The following is a 25,367-nucleotide window of genomic DNA, read 5'->3' on the forward strand; positions in this document are numbered from 1 at the left end:
ATTAGAAAAGCAGCAGATTGATTGTTAACTTATTTGAAAGTTAACATTATTGTTGATCAGGTCTTCTGGAATGCTGGGATCTATGTTCGATTTTAAGTAAAGGTGTCTTCTATTTTTATTTTGATTTCCAGAGTATTTAGTTATTGAGTTTATTCGATAAATATTTGCATTTGCTTGTTAAATATTTGGTTGTTAAAGTTCAATTAATGATTCCATCTCATTTGGTCAGTCTGGTGCTAAATAATACTATCAAAAAAACTTTAATTAGGTTAACTCTTTGGTATGTAAATTTAGCAAATTGAACACATTTTCATATAGGCAGAAAAAGCAAATATACCTCTAGACATATTTATCTTTTTCCATTTATGTATTTTTTTTAGTTGATTCCACATCAAAGATTTTGTATACTAAAAAAACCATTTTTTAATTCTATTTGCATGTATTTTCTTTCTTTTATTTCTTAATTTTGATTTAACCACTTTGCAATATGCCTTACACCCAAGTACTGTTTAGCATTTGGTTTTGTGAAATTTGGTCCACCTTTCCTGAAGCATCTAAGCACCTGTTCATTGAATTCCATCAGCTAAGTTTCACCCATAACATAAGGATACATCAATTGAAAAGCAAATATAAATAATACCTTATACTTAATTTGAACTTGGATCCTGTAGCATCAAAAAATTGTTTTTTACATAATCTCTGTCATATTTTCAATTTTATTGAAAATTTTTTACCTTAATGTTAATTAAAAGATTTTTGTTCAGAAAATTTCATTTTCTTCACTCATGAAAAACGTTTCCTTCTAGATTATTTGTGATTAATTATTTACTAACATCTTAAACTGCTGATTATTGAAAATATCACATTTCAAATGAAATACATTACTTTATTGTTGAGGAAATATTAGAAAAAAAATTATCAGCAGAAATCAAGAAAGGAGGCAAATTGCAGTCTTAGTAAGATAACAAACTTAATGATTTTATTACTTTTTGCATTTTGTGAATTGTCAGCAAGTAAAAAGTGGATTAGTATTTTTAATTCATTTGGACAGTATGCTGACTGCCTTAGCTATTATTATATTCAGACATTTTACTCAGATTTATTTGTACGTGTTTTAATATTTTTTTGGTTTACTGATTCCAAAATTGTTAAAATATGAATTATATAAATTATGAACTACTGGTATTTTTTTGTGATTTTAGAGATGTCGTGTTAAGTTATACCATCACATTCCTGTCATGTCCTATTTTAGGGTTATAATATTGTGCATTTATTTATTTATTTATTTATGCTACCAAAGATTTTGTTTTTATAATGAATCTGTGTAACTGTACAGTACTGATGTAGAAAAAAGTTAATGTTATTATTAATAATGAAATAAGTTCAATTTTTTTAAGTTGTATTAAAATTAGTTATTTTTAATAATTTATAAGTAATCACATTTACTTATATGAATTAAAACTTGATTTTTTTTGTTATAAGAAATTTTATGAGATTGACATGTTTGTGGATTTTTTTTAATTAAAAAAAAATGATTATGATTTTTATTATTTTTGAAAAGATTAAAAATCGGACTTTTAAACAGTTGAAATTATGAAGTTATCATGTTCCATTATGTTGTTTTTTGGTTCTTGGACTGTTTTTTGTAATTCATTAACAGCTGTAATGATAGTAAAAGAATTGCTGTATTTATAATATTCTATTTTACTGCTGGTAGGAGTAACTGAATTTAAAGTTTGATTAAAGATAAGGTTTATTAGATTTTGACTGGCCATTTTGAAATCCTTTTTTATTAACTTAAACAGCATGTGTGTGATATTTTATGCTCTTGTAATCAATCAATATGGTGTTAACATAATCCTTATATATTTTTTTAAAATGTAAATAGCTTTTTTAATACCATTTTTTATCATGTTTTTGTACTTTTTATAAGTACCTGTACTAAATCATTTGTTTCAGTTTGACTGTTATTGTTATCAAATAATTGGCACCTTTGTTTATTACCTCTGTTGGTTTGAAATTATTCTAAGTATTATTTTATTCGCTGGTTCAATGAAACAAATAAAAGTCTTTGTTTTGATTATATCTCAAATTATTTTAATTTTAATATTCAAACTTATGCTACATATACATAACGTTGTTATAAATTAATTATACATGATTGTTAAATACATGTTGAGTCCCTGATGTCTGATATTAGACTGCCCAAAAAGAGCGTTAGATCATAGTTAAAAGTCACTTAAAAAGGAGTAACAAAAAAATTGAGAAAAGAGTAACAAAAAAGAGAGATTTATAAGGAGTAAGAAAAAAGTGAGAAACCTTAATTTAAAAATTAAATAACCCCGCGTCTTAATGGTGATTTAATTTTTTCAAAATTATGTTTTTTTTTGTTTTTTTTAAAAGTATAAACTAAGTTATCTTTACTCAGGTAATAGTTAAAGTAGTCTATCATATTTATCATAATTTTTCATTATAATTTTGTGTTTGGATATCTTTTTCATCATATAATTATGTTATAAATGTTTTTTTTTTTACATAATCTGTCAACAAAAAAATAAAATATTGCATTTAGAGAATAAAATTTATTCCATTAAAAAATTGTTTTTACGAGGTGGGATCAAAAAGGTTTTGCTCAAATTTTGGTACTATGCACCATATTTTGTTTAGCCATCTTCGAAACAGCCATACCACTTTAATTTGTGCATCACTCACAATTTTATCACCAAAACCTCTTTCAATCCTCCTTATTGTCTCTACTTGTGTGATACTAAGTTTTTGACAAAATTAATGCAAATTCTCTGCCCAACCCATTCATTCAGTTTGAACAGTAATGAAAGCAGTACTTACATATTTTACTTTCACAACTGCGAAGCAGCATATGGCTGCAGTAACAGCAAAACAGTAAATCATATGTAAGCAATTCAAGTCAAAAGTCACACTCCACAACGTTCTCCCTCCTGTGCTACAAATGGTTACCACAATAAAATATAAGGTCAGATGCTTTTTGGACCAGACATTGTATTGCTGTAAAAACAATAGCTGTACAAAGATATGAATGAATTCATTTGTAACTGCTAATACCCGGTATATGAAATTGATGAAGCTTCATCATGTGAATGAACTCAATCGTATAATGCAGCATTGTACATGAAATAACAATCTATTACATTATTTAAACTTAAAAATTGATTTATGTATTTTGCCAACTATTACAGTCAAAGGCTGGAATAAATTAGTGTTTATGAACGACCACTGAATTAATTTTAAATAAAAAGGAAAATAGTTTAATTTAATATAATTTTTATGATTTTGTGTATTTCCTTGTATATATTTAAAATATTATTGAGATTGATTTATAATCTTTTGATTAAAATTTTTTGTAAGTCTTACTTTACTTTTTGTGTTTTCTTCATAATCATTTTTATTGTATTTTAAATTATATTTTGCTAAGTTACTTTTGTTTTAAAAATATATTTTTATTAATTGAAGTTTTATTAATTATTTATATTTATAGCAAAATAAGTATTTTAATAATGTGGTAGTTGTTAAAATTGGTCTTTTCTACTCAATTTAATTAATTAATTATATATATATATATTTTTTTAATTTATTAAAGCTGATAACAGTAGGAAAATATGTGATGGATTCAAATAGCTTTAGAGCCTCTTCAGATTTCACCTCCATTCCTTTTTGTGTATGTGATATGTGGTGAAATGTTATGCTCAGTAAAAACTCATTGCTGTCGATAAGTTTTCTGATTATCCTGCTCATATTGAATTACATAAATCTGTTGCTTTATATTACCTGATACACTCTTGATTTCAGTTGTAACCCATGAAAAGCATCTGAGGTGCAAATGACACTGTCCAGAACTTCTGTCTCTGTAATGATCTTCATTGTAGTCAGTCATCTAATGAACTGATGGAAGATATCACTTGCAAGGTTGTTTATCACCTACATTTTATTGAGATTAACATGCTGATATGCAAAATGTATTTACCTCAGTGAAGAGGGTCTAAGTTCTCAGAAAACAGTAAACAGTAAAAAGAGAAACCTCTTCTGTGTCTCTCACCCTTTTCCTCTTAGTAATGTTGGATGTTTATTGTTCTTGGAAATGGCTTGACCATTTAATGGGAGTGGCTTGTTTCATGTCAGGCTGCGTATAAGTTTTATGTTGCTTCAAATTGATAATTATAATTTTTCTATAAAATAAAACAACATAAACAAAGAATGGATCAAACAAGAACATTTTTGTAAGCATCAGTAAAACGTTTTGAAAGTTAAATTCTTTTCATTAGACAAAAGTTTTAATTTTACTATAACTTCACAGCTAAACTTTTTTTACCTGAAAGGTTAGGTAAAAAGCCATTTATTACTTTTTTAAATCATTAGTAATTTATTATATATATATATATATATATATATATATATATATATACCAAGAAAGAAATTCTTTCTTTCTTTTAGTATAAAAGAAAAAAAATAATTGTGTCCCATTAATGTGGAAGTATTGGTATCATACAGATTAATATGAAAGTTTATAATATTTTTGCTGAATTGGAGGATAACATTGAACGATTAATATTTTGTAAAAGTGGTATCCAAAATAGATTATTTTACATTTGTATTCAGATGGTAACTGAAGAAAAAATACTGCAAGTATTTAAGCCTCTTGTGACCACAAGTAGCAATCATAAGAGGCTTAGAAACAGTAGCAGTACTTGTTTCTACTTATCATTGATTACACAAAACAGGTTTAATACGTGAAAAATTTGAGTTTCAGTTGTAGTGACAATTTAGTATTATAAGTGGACTATTGAATTTTAAGTGGATGTAAAATGCAGATCACTTATCTTACTGACTTAAGTGTGTGAAATTGTGAAGGGAAATCATGATGGAAATTTTTAATATTTATTGTAAGTTGTTAGCAAAGTCTTATGGTTAATGTTTTGTTCCATTTTGTATAACTCCACATCTATTTCATCTCTTAATTTGTTTGAATCTATTTACATCACAGGAAAACTTAATTTTTTTTTAATGAAATTATATACCTTGTATTTTAAGTGTAAAGGAATTTTTTTAGTCTTATTTTGTAGTTGTGTTTTTTTATCTATATTATAAATTATTCTGCATATAAATATTTCTTTTTTTGCATGTTTGTAGGTAATTCCTATATCCATAATTATTGAGGTTACTATTTTCGCTGGGAATATTTTCTAAATTGGATTTTAATAATTTATGTTATTTTTATGCTATCTTGTTTTTGTTCATTTTAATTCTAATCAAAGTGTAAATTTTATTGATAATTTGTTGTTACAGTGTGGAAATTTTATTTATATATTTATTACATGTAGGGGGATGAGAGTTCTAAACAGTTTTTGTATAAGTTTCTGAAAAATGAGTTGGTTTGCATGAAGAATGGAATATTCTGTATTTATGGATTACTATGTATACATTTTTAAAAGTATTTTATAATATTATTTTATTAAACTATGCCAGCTTTTGTTTGTTTTATACCTTTTTTTTGTTTTATGGAAAAATATTCTTATTGGTTTCTAATAGGTTATTGTAATTAATGGCATAATAATTTTGCCTTAACTCCTCTTGCCGGGGAATAATATTCTCTTTACTTTTCATGACAGTAGGATAATCAAACTGTTTGTCTGTCAGTTTGTCTGTTTTAATGAAAATATAAAAATTAATTAATGGCTTATGCGTAGTACATTTACTGAAATGTGATTTCTACGATGCTTCTAATCATCTACATTCATGTAACTGATTCAGTTATATGGTTTGTTCAGTTTCAACTAGTGTTGCATTAGGTAAAATTTTCTGAGAAGTAATATCTGATTTAAAAGTTCTTGTTAAAAAGTAATAATATTACCGATTTCAACCAGGTTTTAGCTATGTCCAGATAACATTTTTGAAGGGTGCGTGGCGTTTATAATATGGGTTATGGATTTCAATGAATTTACTACTTGATATGTTAGGCTTATAGTGAATGGCATAATTAATATGAAAATTTACATCCACATCAGAAGTTGAAGCCAGGATCATGGTATTACAGCCATCAACATTCCAGTTTCTGTTTCCTGTTTTTAGGTGTTGAATAAATTTTTTTTTATAACTATCCCTGATACTTGGACTATATATCTTTATCAGTTCTGTCCACCGGTTGCATTTTTTTCTACTTTCTCTTTTTTAGTATGATACACTTTATAAGTTAAGGTAGCTTTGTTTCAATTACTAGAATTTAGTGTGACATATGGAGAAGTGCAATTGGAAAACCTCCTCCAATGTATGATAATTTGTGATGCAGGGAGGTAGGGCAAGCATATTTTCCAGTAATATTGTATATTTATTAATAATAATTAATTATTTTTACATCATCCATTTACTAGTCATTGTAATGTTATCTTAGTCATTAACTTACGACTATTATTGAAAATAGGTTTAACAATTTTTTTTTGTAGTAATCTGTTTAGTTATTAAAAATTGTATTATTTTTATTAACAACACTTATAACAATAAAACCATTTTGTATGTTTGATAGTCTAATTTTGCATGTATGTTGGCTATTTTTTTATGACATTATTGTAATTTATTTAAGCATTATAAAAACCTTTAATTATAAGGTTATGATGTTACCAAGTTCTAATCAGAATGTTTTAAATATTAAAACTGATCGGAGGAAGTAATACAGCCATAATGTTATAAAATCATAACTGAATTGCAATTTTACTGTGATTATATTTATTAGAAGTAATAATAATAATAATAATATTGTTATGTTTTTACTAACCCTTACACGACTTGAAAGTCAATTTTAGGTAATATGGTGATGTGTTTTTAGTGCATACTATACAGTGTCAACTTTCCATTTCTGCACTTCATAATTTTTTATATACTGTTTTAATGCTTTAATAACTATTGAGAAGTTATTCCATTCTGTTGCTGGTTTAATTTTTATAAGCATTTTCTGATTTGATGTGCTTTGAATAAGATTGATGTTAGAAAAAATAAATTACTCATCTTATTTTTAATGATGTTTATAATGCCAGATACACGAATACGTTTATCACATTCAATCATCGGTTATTAGAAATACTTTTTAAATTAGTTTTTCAGAATAAAATCATGTCTATTCAGATGTAACAGTTATAGAAAAACATAGATTTATATTTTGTAAATTATAATACATAGTTGAAACTGTGTATATACTTGTGAATTATAACTACATTATTTAACACAAAACAATTTTTTAAAGTGGTATTTTTTAATTTTGTCTTAAAAAAATTTTGAGTAGTCTAAATCTTTTAAATTTAAATGTTCACCAATATACTGACTTTTTATTCCAACAGATAATCATAATTTATTTTTATTTGATCGATTTGTATTTGATTGATCATGTTAAAATTTTACTATCGCTCATGTTATTATTTTACAAAATGTTCTGTTATGACAGAAATTATTCTTTTTACAGATTGTCTAGGGATGAATCTTAGGCATTGTGTGAAGTAAATATATCTTGCTACTTATTAATGAATTTATATTGTCATGACTTTGATTGACATGTTTACTCACAAAAAAATTACAAGGTGGCTAGGTAGAGTTTTAACATACTAGATCAAATGTAACTGTCAAAGGTCATAAAAAAAGTCAAAGGATTTGTTTTTATGGTAGGCTACATGTACTGATTTTATCATTGCTGCTTGCGATTTTATATTTTCATTTTTCAAATAAATTTTTACAGTATTTGTTCTGAATTGGTCAAGGTATTAACTGTGTTTTTAATCTACATCAGTATTACTTATAATTAAAAATTTCATTACTCTCTGATTTTTTCAGTAAAAAACATAAAAATCCTTATTAACATTTTTAGTTTTTTTCAATTTCATGTTATTTGTAGTATTACATTTTTTTATTCTGTATAGTAATTGATTTTGATTTACTTTATCGAATTAATTTTTTTGCAGTTGCATATCCATGACCAGATTTATAGTTGGTACGAAAACTTTGTATATTTTGCTATAATAATAGATTTCATTACATGCAACATAATATTTATAGTATGCTTTTAATGCAAGAATTAACTCTGATATCAGTGGAATTTATCTTACTAGTATAATTTAAATATCATATATATAAGTAGTATTTTTATTACCCATGTGCTCTAATTATTTACAGTTCTCTAATCTAAGCGATTTTTAGGAACCATTTTATTGAATGTGGCTTCTGCTATGTCCATGTTGTTTCAGCTTAACTGTCCTTTTACAATTCTTTTTTTGTTCTTATGATATTTTCTGATCTATTTCAATTTAAAAGGAACAATGTGACACTTAATTTTTCTCCTTTTGTATTCTTCCTCTTTTGCTCAGTTCCTATTTATTGCATATGTTTTATTTATTGCATATCCATTATTTATTGTAAATTAAAAGGAACAAATCATTCCATTTTTTTTTAGATAATTATTTAAGAAAGATTATCTATTTATCTCCATTTATTTATTAGACATTAATATAGGGATATAAGATACTTAAAAATTGTGAAGGCATACTTAATTCTCTTTGATTGATTGCATTTATCTGGCTCGAGTGCAGTTTATTAATTCATTTCCGATCTGTTACAAGAAGACACCTCATGATCGGCAACTGATATTACGCAGGTCAATGAAATTAGTTTTGTAAGATCTCAAAAATATATTAATAGAGTTTAAGCATATGTATTTATATAAACCTATGAACAAACCAAAATAGCAAACTTAATGTAAACTTAGTAATTTGTATAAAAAGATTGTAAAATCCTGGACTTACTTACCATCAGTTATATAAAGTATTATAAAATCACGAAATAGATTATTATTGTTACATGTGAAAACTGATAGTTGTGATGGTCAACTTAATTAAACATTTGTTCAATAAAGTATTACCTGATTTTATTGTATTTTTTTGTAAACTGTTGATGCATCAACAGATAGAATAGCTTTTTTTTTTATAAACTGGCAAATTTATACTAAGCTTGTTAGTTTTTTCCCCTTTTTTTTGTAGTGGTTTTTGCAACGCACAAGATAACATGTTTAATAATAAAATTTTATAAATATTAAGGAGGCATCAGTTTCTCTGGTATTTATTAGCCATTAATAAATACCAACAATATGCAATGAAAATGGATCCACCATTGTTTAATTATGGTGGTCTGTGACATCAATTTATAAAAAATGGCCTAGATCATTAGTATTTTATCTTACCCTATACCATTAATTTAGAGTATTGTACTTTTATTTTGAGCTGTTCCAGGTATTACGGAAACTTCAAGATTTCTAAGTTATGTACTGTCTTATTTAGGACCCCCAAAATCTATCAGGTTTTCAATAACCCTTTAAAATACTAATCGGTTAGCAAAGATATTAAGTGACATGTTGCATAATGATAGAATTAAAGTAGTTCTATGAAGTCAGTCTAACGTAGAATTATCGAATGTTTACAAATATTTCAGTTAATTATCTGTCTAGGTTAGTATTCCTACCATATAAAAGGTTGTTGTCAGATGTTGTGACACTTAGAATTCAACAGCAATTATTTTATTTTATGTATAGTATACTTATATATTTTTTGCACATATGTTGATTAAAACTTATCTGAAGTTTCTTCAGTATCATTAAACCTGTTTTATTTTTATTTAACTGTTTATATTAATAATTATTTTTGTGAAAATATAATAATCATAAAACATTGAATTTTATTATTATATGGTGTTGTTTTGTGCTATAGTTTACATACTTCATAGCTTTCATTTTAAACTATGTTATGAAATAATTAAAACTCTTATGAACCAGTAATTTTATTAATATGTTATATAATAATTAATGTAAATTAGTTATATCTTAAACAAGTTGCAAATAATATGTTGTTAATTAATTTTAATTACCGTATTTATTGGAGTATCCAGGAATAACCCCGCACCTCAATTTTCCGGACCGAAAATCTAAAAAAAGATCGAGTATATACCGGTATTTTAAAGTGCAACAGATATGATAAAAAAATACGAAAATATTCACAAAGTAAAGTAAATTCGTTCATTTAAATTACAATATTATTGTTACACTAATAATTAATTACCGTAAGTACTAGTTTAGTTCAGAATCAGTAAACCAGTAAAACGAAAAGAAAGTTTCATGTTGAAAAGGATCATTTCAATAAACTTTTTATTATGGGATTTTATTTTTAATTAATCACTGTCACTGTCAATGTCTGTAGAAGAGTTACCGGTATCTGAAGAGTTACCTCCACGTCGCTCTGCCAAAGGTGATCGTCTTCACTACCATCACGTTCATTAAATATTCGCATTTTTTAAACTTTTCCTTACTAATTCCGTGGAAATACCTTCCCAAGTATCTTTTATCCAAACATAAATCTGGTTAAAATCTGGGCGTTTGATTCTTCCTGTAGGCGTGAGAAAGAAATTTTCATCAGCCATCCGTTTACTGTACAGTTGTTTTAATGTAGATTTGAACGGTTTATTAATGCAGACATCTAGTGGTTGCAATAGAGATGTCAATCCGCCTGGAATTATTACTTGGTCTGTCATACCCTTTTTTAAAATGTCTTTCACTTTATCAGTCGTATGCCCCCCATAACTATCCATTACTAGCATACCGGTATTTTCTTTATTAAGTAAATCTCCTAATCGCTTTTGCCATACACACCTGATCCGATCTAAAATTAAGGTTTCGTCCATCCAACCTGATTCCTGTGCTCTGATAATAACTCCATTTACCTGTACGGTAGGAAGAGTTTTTCTTTTAAAAACAATTACGGAGGTAATTTTGATCCATCAGAAGTAATGCAAAGCATAACACTACACCTTTGTCTTTCATTACCACCAGTGCTAATATATTGTAACTGTACAGAGTAACTATATTTATGTGATTGAATTTAGGTACTTCTAAGAAAATGTTTACTTTACATAAATTATCCTGGCCAAAGGCTATGTTTAAAGTAAGCCCCGCACTCTTATTTTTTCTCCCCAATTCCAAGAAAAAAAGTGTGGGGGTACTCGAATAAATACGGTAGTTAACATTATGGAATTTTTTATGCTCCGAAATATATTTAACCGTGTACTAATGAACTACAATAACAATAGTATGAAGTGGTGGCCACTGACTAGTAAAATACAGTAAGGGGTGCTGTAATTCAAATTAATACAATTTTTTTTTTATGTAGCGATTTGATATTTTGAACTGACCCAATAAAAATATCTCATTTTAATTGGTGTGTTCCTAACTGTACCGATTTAATTTTTATATTTTTACAAAGATAATATTTTTATTTTAAATAGATATAAAACTGTTTGTATTAATTATTTTTTTGTAATGTTATTAAAATCTATGCTTTTTAAATGTATCTTTTGTGAAATATTCAATATTACTAGTAATAGAAAATATTTGTACATTGTCTTTTGGAAATAAACATTAAGTACTTTTTTAATGTTTATTATTTTTAACTTTCCTGTTTTCAGTTTCAGAGTTAATTTATTACAGAAAGGGCATTATTTTAATTGTAATTGTTTAATAATCTTTATTCTTTATTTAAAATGAGGCGTTTCAGTTCAATAAATATGTCGAGTATTGTTAAATTTTTAATTACGAGGGTAAATTGAATTTAAACTGGGTTTTATTTAAAAAAAAAATTATTTATTGAAAAATAAAAGGCAAATATAATTTATTTTCCTACATAGTTTCCTGCTTTAGAAATACATTTTAACAAACGAGAAGGTGATAAAAATGCTGACGAGATGCTGCGATAAAAATTTTTAAGATTTTTTTATCGCAGCATCGTAGAATGAAGTTGCGTCAGGAGCCAACTGCGCACAAATCCCTCCACGCCCTTATCACCTTCAAATTGTTGCCCTCCTAGAGTTTGTTTAAGCAGCCCAAACAAATAAAAATCTCAGGGAGATAGGTCCAGGCTGTAGGGAGGATGATCAAGTGGAGTCCAGTGCATTTCTTCTAGTATCGAGACAAGGCTGCAGTATGGGGCCTGACGTTGTAGTGGAGAAAGATGGCTGGTTGGTTTCGTCTTTTGCGGCGATATGCAGCCCTCACCTCGTTCAACAGCTTGCACTAGTAAGCAACATTGTGCGTCGCTCATGCAAAAAATCAATGAGCAAAACGCCTCGCCGGTCGAAAATAGGTTTGAAAGAACCTTACCAGATGATAGTCGAGTCTTGGCTTTCATTGGGGCTGCCTCCCCTTTCCTCGCCAATCCATACTGGGGAGGGTAGTGGGGACCCACGTTTCGTCGCAGGTGACGATCCGAATCTGAAATGCATCACCTTCTTTCGCAGACCTTGCTGTAAGCCTCTGAAAGACTTCCAAACGTCTCAACTTCTGATCTGCGGTCGAAAGGCGGGGGACCCACCTGGCACACACTTTACGGAACTGTAGGTCGTTTGTAACGATGGCTTGACAACTTCCATAACTTATTCCGACCTGTTCAGCAGTTTCGGATACTCTCACCTGTTGATCGTCTTCAAGAATGTCTCGAACCGCGCGAATGTTTTCGTCTGTAATGCTGGTCCGAGGACGGCGATGTTGTTTCTGATTTTCTAATCGTTCTCGTCCTTTTTTTGACTCTTTATGCCAGGCAAACACACGAGCCCTTGACAATGTTTGGTCCCCGAACTGTGCAATCAATCTATGGAAAATTTCGGTCGCTTGAACACCTTCACGAGCAAAAAATTTTATAATTATGCGTTGCGCAATGAAGGGGTGCACCTGTTGCTCCGACATCCTGAGCGTTACTGACAAATTGGTTGATATTTTGGAATGGCTGGGTCTCCCCACAACTAATGACCCCAACCAAGCATACTAGAAGTGCGGGCCCAGCCCTACTAACCGTAAAAGCTGAGGAAAAAAATCTGGATTATATTTGATTTACCCTTGTGTATTTATAAAAATAAACAAATTACTGTTATTGAATTAATCGGATGTGTATTATTAACCGAAAAGATTAAGTGATAGTTACGCAATGTTTGATTTAATTTTATGGTCTTGGAAATTTAGCATTATAAATTATCTTGATAAGATAACAGTTGGGAAGTGGGAGTGTGTATTAAAATATTTTGTGTTGCAGAATAGAAACAACATTAATTGTCAAGAAAAATTCTGATATGTATTTGCATCATTTGCTTTTAAAATCCAGGTTGAATTTGTGTATAATTGATGTTTGCAAGTACAGTTAATTTAATAAATGGAAAAAAAGGAGGTTCCAATCCGACTTGTGTGTATTATTGTGTTAAACTTATTTTGTATTAAATGTACTAGTTTTGATGATTGTTTATTTTTTAGAAGTTCCTGTTGTACCCCCTTAATAAATGTAATTTCTACCATATAACAGGTAAAAAAAAAATTTAATGAAAAATTATATGATCTACATTGACAGCAATCAGTAATACTATGCTTACATTGCAACAAATAATTGACCACATCAGACACACCTCTCTTTCTTGCTTCTGTAAGCATTGTAAATGTTATATAAACCTTTCTTTAAGAGATTGTTAGTTTTACAAATATAGATTTTTATTACATTCATTACATTTAATTTTATATTTCCCCTTAAGTTGTCCTCCATTATCTTTATTATTGTTATTCCATAAATATTTTATAATATGCTTATTTGTTTTATAGGCTTTTTTACAATTATTTTTATCAAAAACCTTTTGTAATTTTTTCTTTTATTTTATTTTTAAATTGTATTCTAAAAAAATTATTACTAATCTGTGTATTATTTTCTTGTTATAATTTTGTAAACCTATCCTTTTTTGTATGGTACTTTATACTGTCTTTTTATAAGACTTTTTCTATAATTTTATCATGAAGAGCATTAAAAACTGCTGTTTGTTTTATTTTGTATATCTCTTTTTTGAGTTTATTTTCATTGTTTTTTTTTTTGTTGTAATGTATACAGCTCTAAAAATCAGGTTTTTGTATGTATTAATTTTTTATGACCATGGGTGATTACAATTTAAATGTATTATAATACTATTTGTTGTCGGTTTTCTATAAAATGATGTTTCTGTAATATTGTTTATATTTATTTCAATTTCAATATCAAATAAATGTATTTTCCATTTTACATTAAATTTTTAATTTTCATTATAATTGTTAAATTTATTTAAAATGATCAAATGTTCATTATTTATAACTGGATTACATATGACCAAAATATCTTCTCCGTATCTTATCCATAATAGTACTTGGTGTGTACTCAATATACCATGAACCATAATAATAATTAAAACATTTTATATAAAAGTTTCAGATATAATTGCAGATTTAGGTGATCCCACTGGTAATCCTTCTGTTTCTGAATAAAAATTGTTAGTATTCAAAATAAGTTTGAAGACAAATATTGCTTAAATGGTGATCAGTGTATTAGTATATTTTCTGGGGTTTCCTTTAAATTATTTTCTATTATTCATATTGCTTTATCAACTGGTACATTAGGGTACATGTTCGTGGTATCATAACTTACCATTTAAGTGTTAGAGTTAGTTTAATATAATTTAACTTATTTATGACTTGTAACCATTTTTTACACTATGTTATATTTAAGATTCATTTTTATTCTAAGAATTTTAGCTATAAAATATGCAAGTTTTGTTTTAAAATTTATTAACAGGTCGTATAGGATTATTTATTTTTTATAAATTTGATAATGCAGTAAGTTTTGAGGATGATGATACATATGGATATAATCTTGAGCAATAGCCTAATTTAATATCATAACTAAATACTGGATTACATTTAGGTATTAAATCCTTTATAGTTTTTAAATATTTGTTTGTCAGTTCTTTTATTACTTTAAAATCATTTTCTTTAATGCGATTATCAGTCAGTTCTTAATATTTATTTTTATACATAATTGGTGTATCAGCCTTCTTCGCCTGATTTTTATAATATTAGATCATTATCTTTAAGCTTATTTTTTGTTTTCATAACCTCAAATTTGTTATCATTTGTTTATTAATTATATTCTGTTTTTTTATATTATGGCTAATTATATTTCTTATTCAAAATACCTATTCTTTCAATATTACATTCTGTTTCAATTGTGATATTTTTAATTATATTATTATGTTACACTTGTTTAAATTTCAAAGCGTTTTAATTATTAATTTTTCTTTATTACCAAAAAATATATTAGTAAAGTTTTTAAAATTATTATTTAATCCTGTTTCTTGTTTTTGATATCTGTTGAAATTACTGTTATGAGAATTAGGTTTATTGTATGATATAAATTTTGAATTGCATTGTGGTACTTGTTATAATTTCTTAAGTGATTTATTTTTTATCAAAAGTTTTATTTAATTCCTTTTTCAAAATCAATTCAATCTCTTATATACGTGTAAACTGTGAATCCCAACTCTTTAAGATTTTGTAAATGTAATGATTATATTGTATTATTAACAAAAAATCTTATCCTTATGTTATGAGCTTGTTTAATTTCTTGTTTTATTCTCAGTTTTTCACATAATTCTTTTATCTTTTTAATAGGTAAATAATTATTATGGGTTTTTATGTTAATAATTACATATTTAGGATTTATAAACACATCTTATTAAATTCAATTTTGTGTATTAATTTAAAAAAGTTTCAGATGCAATTTATAGAATTTGAATATAGAGTGAGTTTGTAGTGGTTTTTGAAAATTCAAACAATTCATCAACATATTGACCACAGTGCTAATTAAATTTAAAAACTAACAACCACCAAAATACAGAAACAGAAAAACCTGAAAAAATTAATAAAGCAGTCAACTTTTGCAGGACACTTCATCATCAGTCAGTATAAAATTCTACAATTACATCAAACAAATAAATATAAATTAAAAAATTTTGTAAACCTACACACTAACCACAAAATCTGTAATAACACAACTCCGCTGCCATTACTGGAAAAAAATTACTTAATATATATGATAAAAATAAATTAAAAATCATACAAACCAAATAACCATATTATAAAATATTTAAGGAATAACAGTAATAAAGATAATGGAGAGGACTAAAGGGGAATGTATAAAATTAAATGTAATCAATCTAATAAAATTTATATTTGTAATACTAACATCTGTTAAAAAAAAATTTACGGAACATTACAATGCCTACAGAAACAGAGAGATGTGTCTAATGTGGCCAACTATTTCTTAGTATTACAAATTATAAAAATAATTTTGAAATTTTGAAAATTTGTAATAAAAATAAAAAAAGAATATACTTGAAAAATATTATATTTATAAATTTAAACTAAGTATGAAATGATGAACTACCAGATAATTTTTGAAGGTGATGTTTTAAGATCGCAATTGACGATAATATTTTAATGAAAGACATAATGGGTGGTAGAAGTTGGCAACAGTGTTTATGAAAGTAGATGTGTGACGTTTTAAATTTACTTCATTCCAGTTGATGAATTATTTGAATTTTCAAAAAATTTTAAGTATAGTGATTGCCATTTCAGAGTTTGAACTGTTGCAAATTTCAAATAGTTAAAATTGAATGAAAAATTGAAATATGTTTTTTCTACACTTTTTGAAGTTAGCTTTTTTTAAATTAACTTTAATATTAAAAAAAAAAAAAAATTAACTGATTGTTTAGTTTGTTCTCATATACTAACTGAATTGATGTGAGGTAAAAAATTTATTTTCTGGGCTACAATTTCTAAATAATATGTCTTAAATGATTTTATTTTATATATCTATGTTTTTTTGGTGCCATCATTTTTTCTTGCTCAAAGTCCTGCTTGTCTTTTTTATACTAATTTATTTTATAAAATTACTTAACAGTTTAATAAAAAAATCATCTGCTGTTAACCATGATCAGTAGCATTTAGATTTGTGGTATTAACACAACACTGTAAAAAACTTAATCGATTATAGAAATAAAAACAAGTGTATTTACTATATTTTACGGAATGCTGTAATTACCATTATTTAACAAATTTCCTTTGTTGACTGTATTTCCAAATGTTATGGTTAAAAACTTCATTTTACTAAAAAATTTTCTGATGCTTTGTTAATTCATTTATGTTTTAAGCTAACCACTGTTTCACTCTATAAAAAAAAATCCCTTTCTACATGCCAGAAGGCAGAGGTAAATTTCATGGGTGCTAAGTAGGGGATAAAAATATTTCCACCTTAAAGTTAAGAAAAAGTTCAAATTTACTCAATACGATTGCATCTGAAAAAAGTTTCACATACTTAGCATACAACAAACCCCATCCTCTTAAAATTCCTGCAACATTTTGGGTCATCCCTTGCCATAGTGGTTGGTCATATCAAAAATTGTTTCAAACAAAAATTTTAGGTAATGTTTAGACGACTAACGACCACTTTAAACTGAATCGATACTGTGCCTATTAAGGCACAGTGTGATTTTTTTTGTCTTCAAAAACCCATTTTTTTCACTCCTTGGGCCAATGGTTGGTGGTATCAAAAAACTTTACTTAGATAAATTTTAGGCTCTTATCCAAAGAATAGTAGGAACTTTAAATGAATTCGATATTTTATTTAATAAGAAAGTTATAGTGATATTTTTTTTGAAAAAGCCCCCATTTCCATCCCCATGGTCCAGTTTTGCCCATTAATGAATTCGACCGAGATTTTGGGTCGTTATATTTTATGTATCAATTTGAAAGTAATTGGTGCAAAATTACAGAAGTTCTTGTGGCCACAAGAAAGTGAAATATATATATATAAATGTGTATATAAACGTTTGAACTGATGGTGGTTTTGGGGTCTGGGGATGTGAAATGCGAAGATATATTAAAATTTTCTGGAATTTGAAACGTGATACCCATTACAATAGATAGCTTTCTTATGAAATCTACCTAAAAGGGTAGTTTTTACCTTGCATAGGATTCTTTTTTCTTTACATTCTTTCTTTTTTTTTTTTTTAATGTTTTGTCATTACTTTCTGATGGTATTTATTATATTATTTTTTTTATTATGTTTGCTTTGTTCAGTTGCTGGACACAAAATTGCAGATAACTAATGTAGTAATAATTCTCATATGCCTTTATAGTGCTTTTCTATTGAAAAAAAAGTTTAAATAAATTTTATCAATAATTTCTCTTTAGGAATATTTTTAACTAATTTTTTGTTAACATTATTATTGTAATCTGTACACAAGTAACATATTATGTTTTACTTTATTATTTCAGGAAGTATTGTTCCAAATCACCAACTTTTGTTTGAAGAAATGTGTACAGTAGTTCCAGCTACAAAAGTAAATCAGTGTAATAAATGTGGAAAAGTTTATAAAACTTATGATGGCCTCAAAAGCCATAAACGTTATTATTGTGGACTTAAACCTAAATATCAGTGCCCTCAGTGTATGAAATTGTTTTATCAGTCTGTTAACATGAGATCACATTTAGCAGCTGTACATAAAATTTATGAAATTATGTGATTTTTTTTTGTAAGTTATATTTCATTAATTAGTTATATCTTCATAAATTACTGTAAATTATTAATTTTGTATTTAAAGAGATGGTTGATTTTATTGAAACAAAGATTAAAAATAAACTGCCATTATGTAACTTTTTAAAAGGGACGTGTCAAACTTGTTAAAAATTCTTTTTTTTTAACACAGCCGTAATAAAGGTAAAGGTTATCACTATACATTTCTTCATCACCATAAAAAATTAACTTTACTTATACTTACAATTTTATATAACTGAAGCAAATACATTTTCATTAAAAAAAAACTTAAATAATGATTGAATAATTATCAACTGAATAACTTATATTAGGAACAAACATTGGTTTTTGATGTTAAGAAACTGAACAAAATCATTACAACTTTTTATTCCAGATTCGTATTATTTACGAATTCAGTACTCATGGTTTATTATTCTCAATTTTTCTATTTGGGGCCTTACCTTTTTTGTTCATGGATATTATTTTTTTATTTGGGATAACATGCGTCATCTTCCTTTTTCATGTTTAGTCTCCATGAATTACAATCAGGTATTATTTCAGAGGATGAATGAGGATATGTATGAGTGTAAATGAAGTGTAGTCTTGTACAGTCATCCATTTCTGAGATGTGTGGTTACCCAACCACCAAAGAACATCAGTATCCACGATCTAGTATTCAAATCCATATAAAAGTAACTGCCTTTACTAGGACTTGAACGCTGTAACTCTCGACTTCCAAATCGGCTGATTTGCAAAGACGCGTTCACCACTAGATCAACCGGTGGGTAACATACATTACCTAATGTAAATGTTATGTGTTAGTAGCTATAAATAAGGTTGTTTTACAATAAAATATGAGTATTAGGTTAAATTTTGTGATAAAATGTTAGCAATGTAATTCCTTTTTTTGTACTCACTGTCTTCTGTAACTTGAAGGATATGAATCATTAACCCACCAGTCATGTAAATATTTTTATCACAAATGCTAACAATTTTGTTTAAATGGCTTAGAATGTTTGTTGATTGTTATGCAGGTTTGTATATCAAACATTTATTGCTTTTCAATAAATTGTTATTCTGTCTTTAAAACACATTCTTTATGCCAGGAGACATAAATACAATGTACTTTTTTTTTTAATTACTTTGTTTATTCATTATGGTCTTTGCAAGTGAATTTTAAATTAGCTATTGTCAATGAAATTTAAAAAAAAATGATTGATTATGATACTTTTTTCTAAGATTTAAACATAGTTGTAGATGTTTTTTAATGTTTAAACAAGAAAACATTTTGAAGTTAAAAACCTTTAATTCTAATTTTACAATACATTAAGCCTGTGTTGTAAATATAATTAACAATCTCAAAATTTTTTTTTTGTTATAAGTTTTTTTATGATAATAAAGTTACTGAATAGAATTCAGATTATTTGTATTACTTTACAAAGAAAATAATTAGTATTAAACAATTGCAATACTATTACAGTTAAGTTGTATTTTAATTGTTGAAATTAAAATGCTTTTCCTGTAGTTCAGTTTGTGTCCAATAAGGTGATTTTACAGTTACTGAACAGATAGTAATTTTCCTGGATCGGTTCATCGGTAGTCCTTCCCATATTTAAAGTATTTTAATGATACTGGGAGATCAGTAAATTTTTAACATGATCTTAACACAGGAGATGCATGTTACTGACCAAATGTTTTTGTCTTTATCCCTAATGTTTTTGTATCTTTAAAGATACCTCCCACTAAGAAACAAAAAATTGCTTTTTCCCCAAGAGCAAAGTTACGGGTGATCAAATAACTATTGCCTGACTGTGTAGTCATTTGGTGAATGCTACTATACAGCAAAAGTGTAAACTGCTTTTGTAATTAATAATACTACATTAGAAGTAGGATTTAGAAGTACTATAAGGTATGCCTTTACTTATTATAATATGTTCTTAAGAGTTACCTAAAATTTAATTGTTAAACCCAAAACTATTTGTGTAAAAAAATTTACAGAAAAGAAGTCATGAAGAACACTGATAATATTAATTAATTAGTGAAAATAACCTGTTATATTATTTGTTTTTATATTTTGGTATTTATTCTATAAAGATTTTAAATTATCTTGATGAATCATTTGGACATTCTAAATTTTAAGTGGAACTTAAAATTTTAAATATTATTTTGTGTATAGTAATCAGTTGAAGAGAAAAAACATTTATTTAGAAAAAAATTAACAATTTACAAGATCTTAAGGCCACAGTGTAAGTTTCTTATTTCCATATATGAGTGTTTCAGAAAAATGACTATTATTTACTTTAATAAGTTGTTACTAATAATCAAATAAATATTGTTTGTTTTACCGTTTAAATTATTTAAAAGTTATTTAGGTATGTGAAATCTTTTAATACAGTACTTTTTTGTTAAGAAATGTATGAATTTATTTATGCGCCGCCTAAATTTATAACAATGTAATATTCTTTTCATTCTCAGAATCTCATTTTGATTTGTTTACAAATTTTTTATTATTTAAAGTATTATATTATTATTGGATGTTGTTTTAAAATATAATTAATTTATTTTACTTTTGCACATAGATAAATATTCTTTTTCGTATTTAAAATTAATTATAAGAAAAAGCTTCAAAGTTTTTCCACGAGTGAATAATTTCTAACAATGCTTCTAATATTTTAAATAGTTTTGTATTATTGTTTATTCGTTAATAAACAACTGTTATTGTTGTTCTGTTATTGTTACATATATTTTAGTCTATGTTGCCTTTATGTTATTGTCAAAGTTTATATTCGATTTAAATTTATAATATTTTGAAACAAATATCATAATTCTGTATTGTTTCTAATAAGAAAAACTTACAGAATATTTGAATAGAGTTTAATTTTTTTATAATTCTTTAGGCTCAGCATTATTTTTTCAGAACGTATAAAATAAACTAATTTTCCAGTGTGTGCTTTTATTCGATGAACAGTTCAGTTTACCATTACAAACAAATTCTTTTTAAAATCTATAAATAGTATCTGTTCTGTTTTATTTGATTATTTGATCAGAGACTTTCTAAACCCATATTTTAAAAAAGAAAATTAGTTGCTTTGAAATGTTTGATGAAAAATTCCTTTGTCAAGAATCAAATATAAAATGTAGAACCCAACTTGCAAGCCCGTACACCAGCCGAAGTGATTATCAGATTAATAAATGTCTGATGAAGTAATTAAATTTCTTTAGAAATGTCCTATGACTTTTAGGCTGTGTTTAGTTTTAATTATGTTGCGTACAAAAAAATGATGATTTTATAACTCTTGTGTTATAAAAAATAGATTTTTGGATGGATGATATTGGTCATCTGTAAATTTGAAAAAGATCAACAGGTAGGTTAGGTTATTTTTTAATTGAATTGTTTTAATGTGTACACAGAAGTTACCGGTTAAAAAAATCTTTCTTTTTTATTTATTGTTAATGTAAATTATTATTAAAAATCAAGACTGAATGTGTTCGAAGAACCGAAACTTTCTTTCAGTTTGTGAGTTTTATTCTATTACTGCACTGCATGGTTCATATAATAAAAATGTTGTAAATTATACATTATAATTTCAATAATTGACTGTAAGTTAATGCATATTATTATTCTTACAGCTGCAGTTATAGAAATTCTAAAACAAACCATTAGCTGGAAAAACTTAATATTTTTTTCTAGACGATTATTCGATTGTTACCCATACTGTAAATGTTTTTACACACTTACTTATTACTATTCTGTAAGCATTCAGTGATTTAAATGAATAATTCATTTATAACTATCAATGTGTTAATCAAAAGTATGAAAATAAGTTGAGGTAGTTTTTTTTATATAAGGATATTTTGTATTAGAGGTTAAGCGGTTCACAACTAAAGGAAGAATAAGAAGATACTATTTGGCCTTTTTGTCCTATAATTATACCGAATTCAATACAATATATGATTAAGATTAATAATATTAAAAAAATATATTAAAAGATTATAATTTAAAAGTGTAAAATTTAAAGAAACGTACTTTAGCTTTGATTTCTTAAAGTAACTAGATTACACTTTACCAGGAGTTTTAGTTTATCAGTCATCATTTTTTTTCCATTTAAAGTTATTATGTAAAAATATTGCAAATAAGATCAACTTTTGTTTTAAAAATCAAATTTTTTGTTGGTTTATTCTGGGTCCTATCAAATGTTTTTAGTAATTGTATCAGAAGGGATTGTTTCCTCAATATTACCCTAAAAAAAATAATTTATAAAATTGTAAACTTTGTTAATTTTTTTACAGTTGTTTTTCACAAAAATGTTCAACTAATTAATAATGAAATATCAGACTAAACTTGTATTTGTTCATTAATAAGAAACTGTTTAATTTTTTTCATCCATTTTATTAAAAATAATTAAATAAACACTTTTTAAAAAACTGGGAATTAAAGATGAAAAATAACAGTATGGTAGCAATTTAAAATATTAACTTTGTAATTATTGATATTTAAGGTCAGTTATAAATTAATAAATATGGAAATCTCTTTAGATAAAAGTAATCCATCTAAGTAAAACTGTTTTTTATATGAAATGAAAGCTCAAAATATTCTAATACAGTACCTGGGCATATGATTCCATCTACTTTCAAAATTACACAAGTTGCAATGGATTGTCTAACTCATCTCATCTCATCACTTTCAACTTACTACTTAATGGATCATATGAAACAGCAATTACCTAAATAAGATTTAAAATAATTATCTTCTCTGCTTCAACAGTTAAAAAGTCTGTAGCTGTGATGTAAGTATTGAATTATAAATATCAAATGATATTTATTATTTTTTAGGATTTTATATGAAATATACTCATTGTTATTAATTTCTATTATTAATATATGTTGTGTATTTTTATAACTTGCAGGAAATACTCGGTTTAATAAATTGTTGGAAAATATATCAGAAGAAAATATATCAGCGGTTACGGTTGGCTTGTTAAGTAAATCGGAACACAGTCTTCACGATTCTGAGAAACGTAAAAGGTGTAGATTATGTTATAAACATTTATCTGAAGTGTATGGTCGTAAATATGCTCAAGATAAATGTAGAAAGGTGTCTACAATTTGTTTAGGTTGTAATTTACAAATATGTAAATCATGTTTCTTTGCCACACATTCTGTAAATAAACTGTAAGAAATATTGTTGATTTTTCCTTCTTTTTATATATCATAATTCCTGTTTTATATTTATTCACTAATACACAAAATTACAAATTTACCAGTGTTCGTGCTGAGAGAGGAATTAGGGAGAGAATAATGTGTGTGCTTTCGTACACGTACTACTCTCTTACTTACACATTCATGTTTTCTAATCAAATTTTGTTAAACCTGGTGTACAGAACATTCTCACTTTTTACTTTTTTCATTTAGTTTATTTTTAGAATATTGTACTTTAAATTTCTAATGTTTTCTATTATCTTGTCTAAAACTTCTAAAAGCTAAGTTTAAGATTTCAAAATGTTTGTTTGCATTAATAAATCTTATTTGTAATTTCTTGAGAATCTAAAAATTTATTTAAATAAAATTTTTGGCTTAATTTAAATGTAATAAAAGTCTGGTTAGATAAAGTTCATTAGTTAAATAATACTTACTCAAAAAAATTAAATTTTTAATAATTAATAAATGATTATTCCCCATTAAAAATTAAAAGTAGGTATGTGTGTTATGCATAGAAATTTGCTATAAACATTTCAAAGAATAACGTTAAAAACAATTAATTTGTCATTTTATAAGTATGTATAGGAAAATAAATTATTTGTCTACAAAATAAAATTAATTTTTATTTTAAAAGTGTTAAAATTCAACTAGTAATTTAAATACATTTAATTTTTTGAGAATAACTTGCACATACTGCCAAAGTTTTTTTTTATGTTTAATCATGAAAATTTTTAGTACTGATAAACACTTGGAAACAAGTCATATATTGATCACATTAGATTTATTCAATAGTTTTTAATAGAATGGAAATTAAAAAAGAAAAATAACAGTATGGTAGAAATGTAAAACATTAACTTTGTAAATATTGATACTTAAGTCAGTTATAAATTAATAAATATGGAAAATTCTGTAAATAAAAGTAATTCATCTAAGTAAAACCGTCTTTCTATGAAATGAAAGCTCAAAATATTCTCATATAGTACCTGGCATATGATTCCACCTACTTTTAACTTACTACTTAATGGATCATATGAAACAACAGTTACCTAAATAAGATTTAAAATAATTACCTTCTCTACTTCAACAGTTAAAAAGTCTGTAGCTGTGGTGTAAGTATTGAATTATAAATATCAAATGATATTTATTATTTCTTAGTATTTTATATAAAAATAGAACATTTTATATGAAATGTACTCATTGTTATTAATTTCTATTATTAATATATGTTGTGTATTTTTATAACTTGCAGGAAGTACTTGGTTTAATAAACCAATGGGAAAGGTACCAGAAGAAAATATGTCTGCGATTACTTTTGGCTCAGTTAGTGAATTAGAACACAGTCTTCAGGATTCTGGGAAACGTAAAAGATGTAGATTGTGTTATAAAAATTTAGCTGAAATGTACGGTCGTGAATATGCTCAACATAAATGTAGAAAGGTGTTCACAATTTGTTTAGGTTGTAATCTGCAAATATGTAAATCATGTTTCTTTACAACACATTCTGTAAATAAACTATAAGAAATATTGTTGGTTTCTTTTCTTCTTTTTACATCATAATTCCTGTTTAATATTTATATTATAATACATTGTTTTAACATTTGTAGATTTGTTTTGTATTTATTAACTTATGAACCAAATATACCAGTGTTTATGCTCAGTTAACCAGTTAACCAGTGTTTATGCTCA

The 25,367-nt window shown here is 26.3% G+C and overlaps 1 protein-coding gene across 2 annotated transcripts in view; it reads left to right on the forward strand.

Moving 5' to 3' along the window:
- The window catches only part of LOC142327137 (uncharacterized), a 599,916-nt gene extending 576,243 nt beyond the window's left edge, over nucleotides 1-23,673 (forward strand). The window contains exon 5 of one of the 2 annotated variants that reach the window (XM_075370041.1): nucleotides 23,390-23,673. In XM_075370041.1, coding sequence (XP_075226156.1) covers nucleotides 23,390-23,658 — 269 coding nt within the window. In that variant the 3' untranslated portion in view covers nucleotides 23,659-23,673. Of the gene's footprint in view, nucleotides 1-18,223; nucleotides 18,487-23,389 lie in introns of those variants that run through there. The other variant, XM_075370047.1, reaches the window with a different exon arrangement.
- Nucleotides 23,674-25,367: the final 1,694 nt, after the last annotated feature.

Source organism: Lycorma delicatula, chromosome 6 (assembly GCF_047948215.1).
Source record: "Lycorma delicatula isolate Av1 chromosome 6, ASM4794821v1, whole genome shotgun sequence".
Taxonomy (NCBI): Eukaryota; Metazoa; Arthropoda; class Insecta; order Hemiptera; family Fulgoridae; genus Lycorma; species Lycorma delicatula.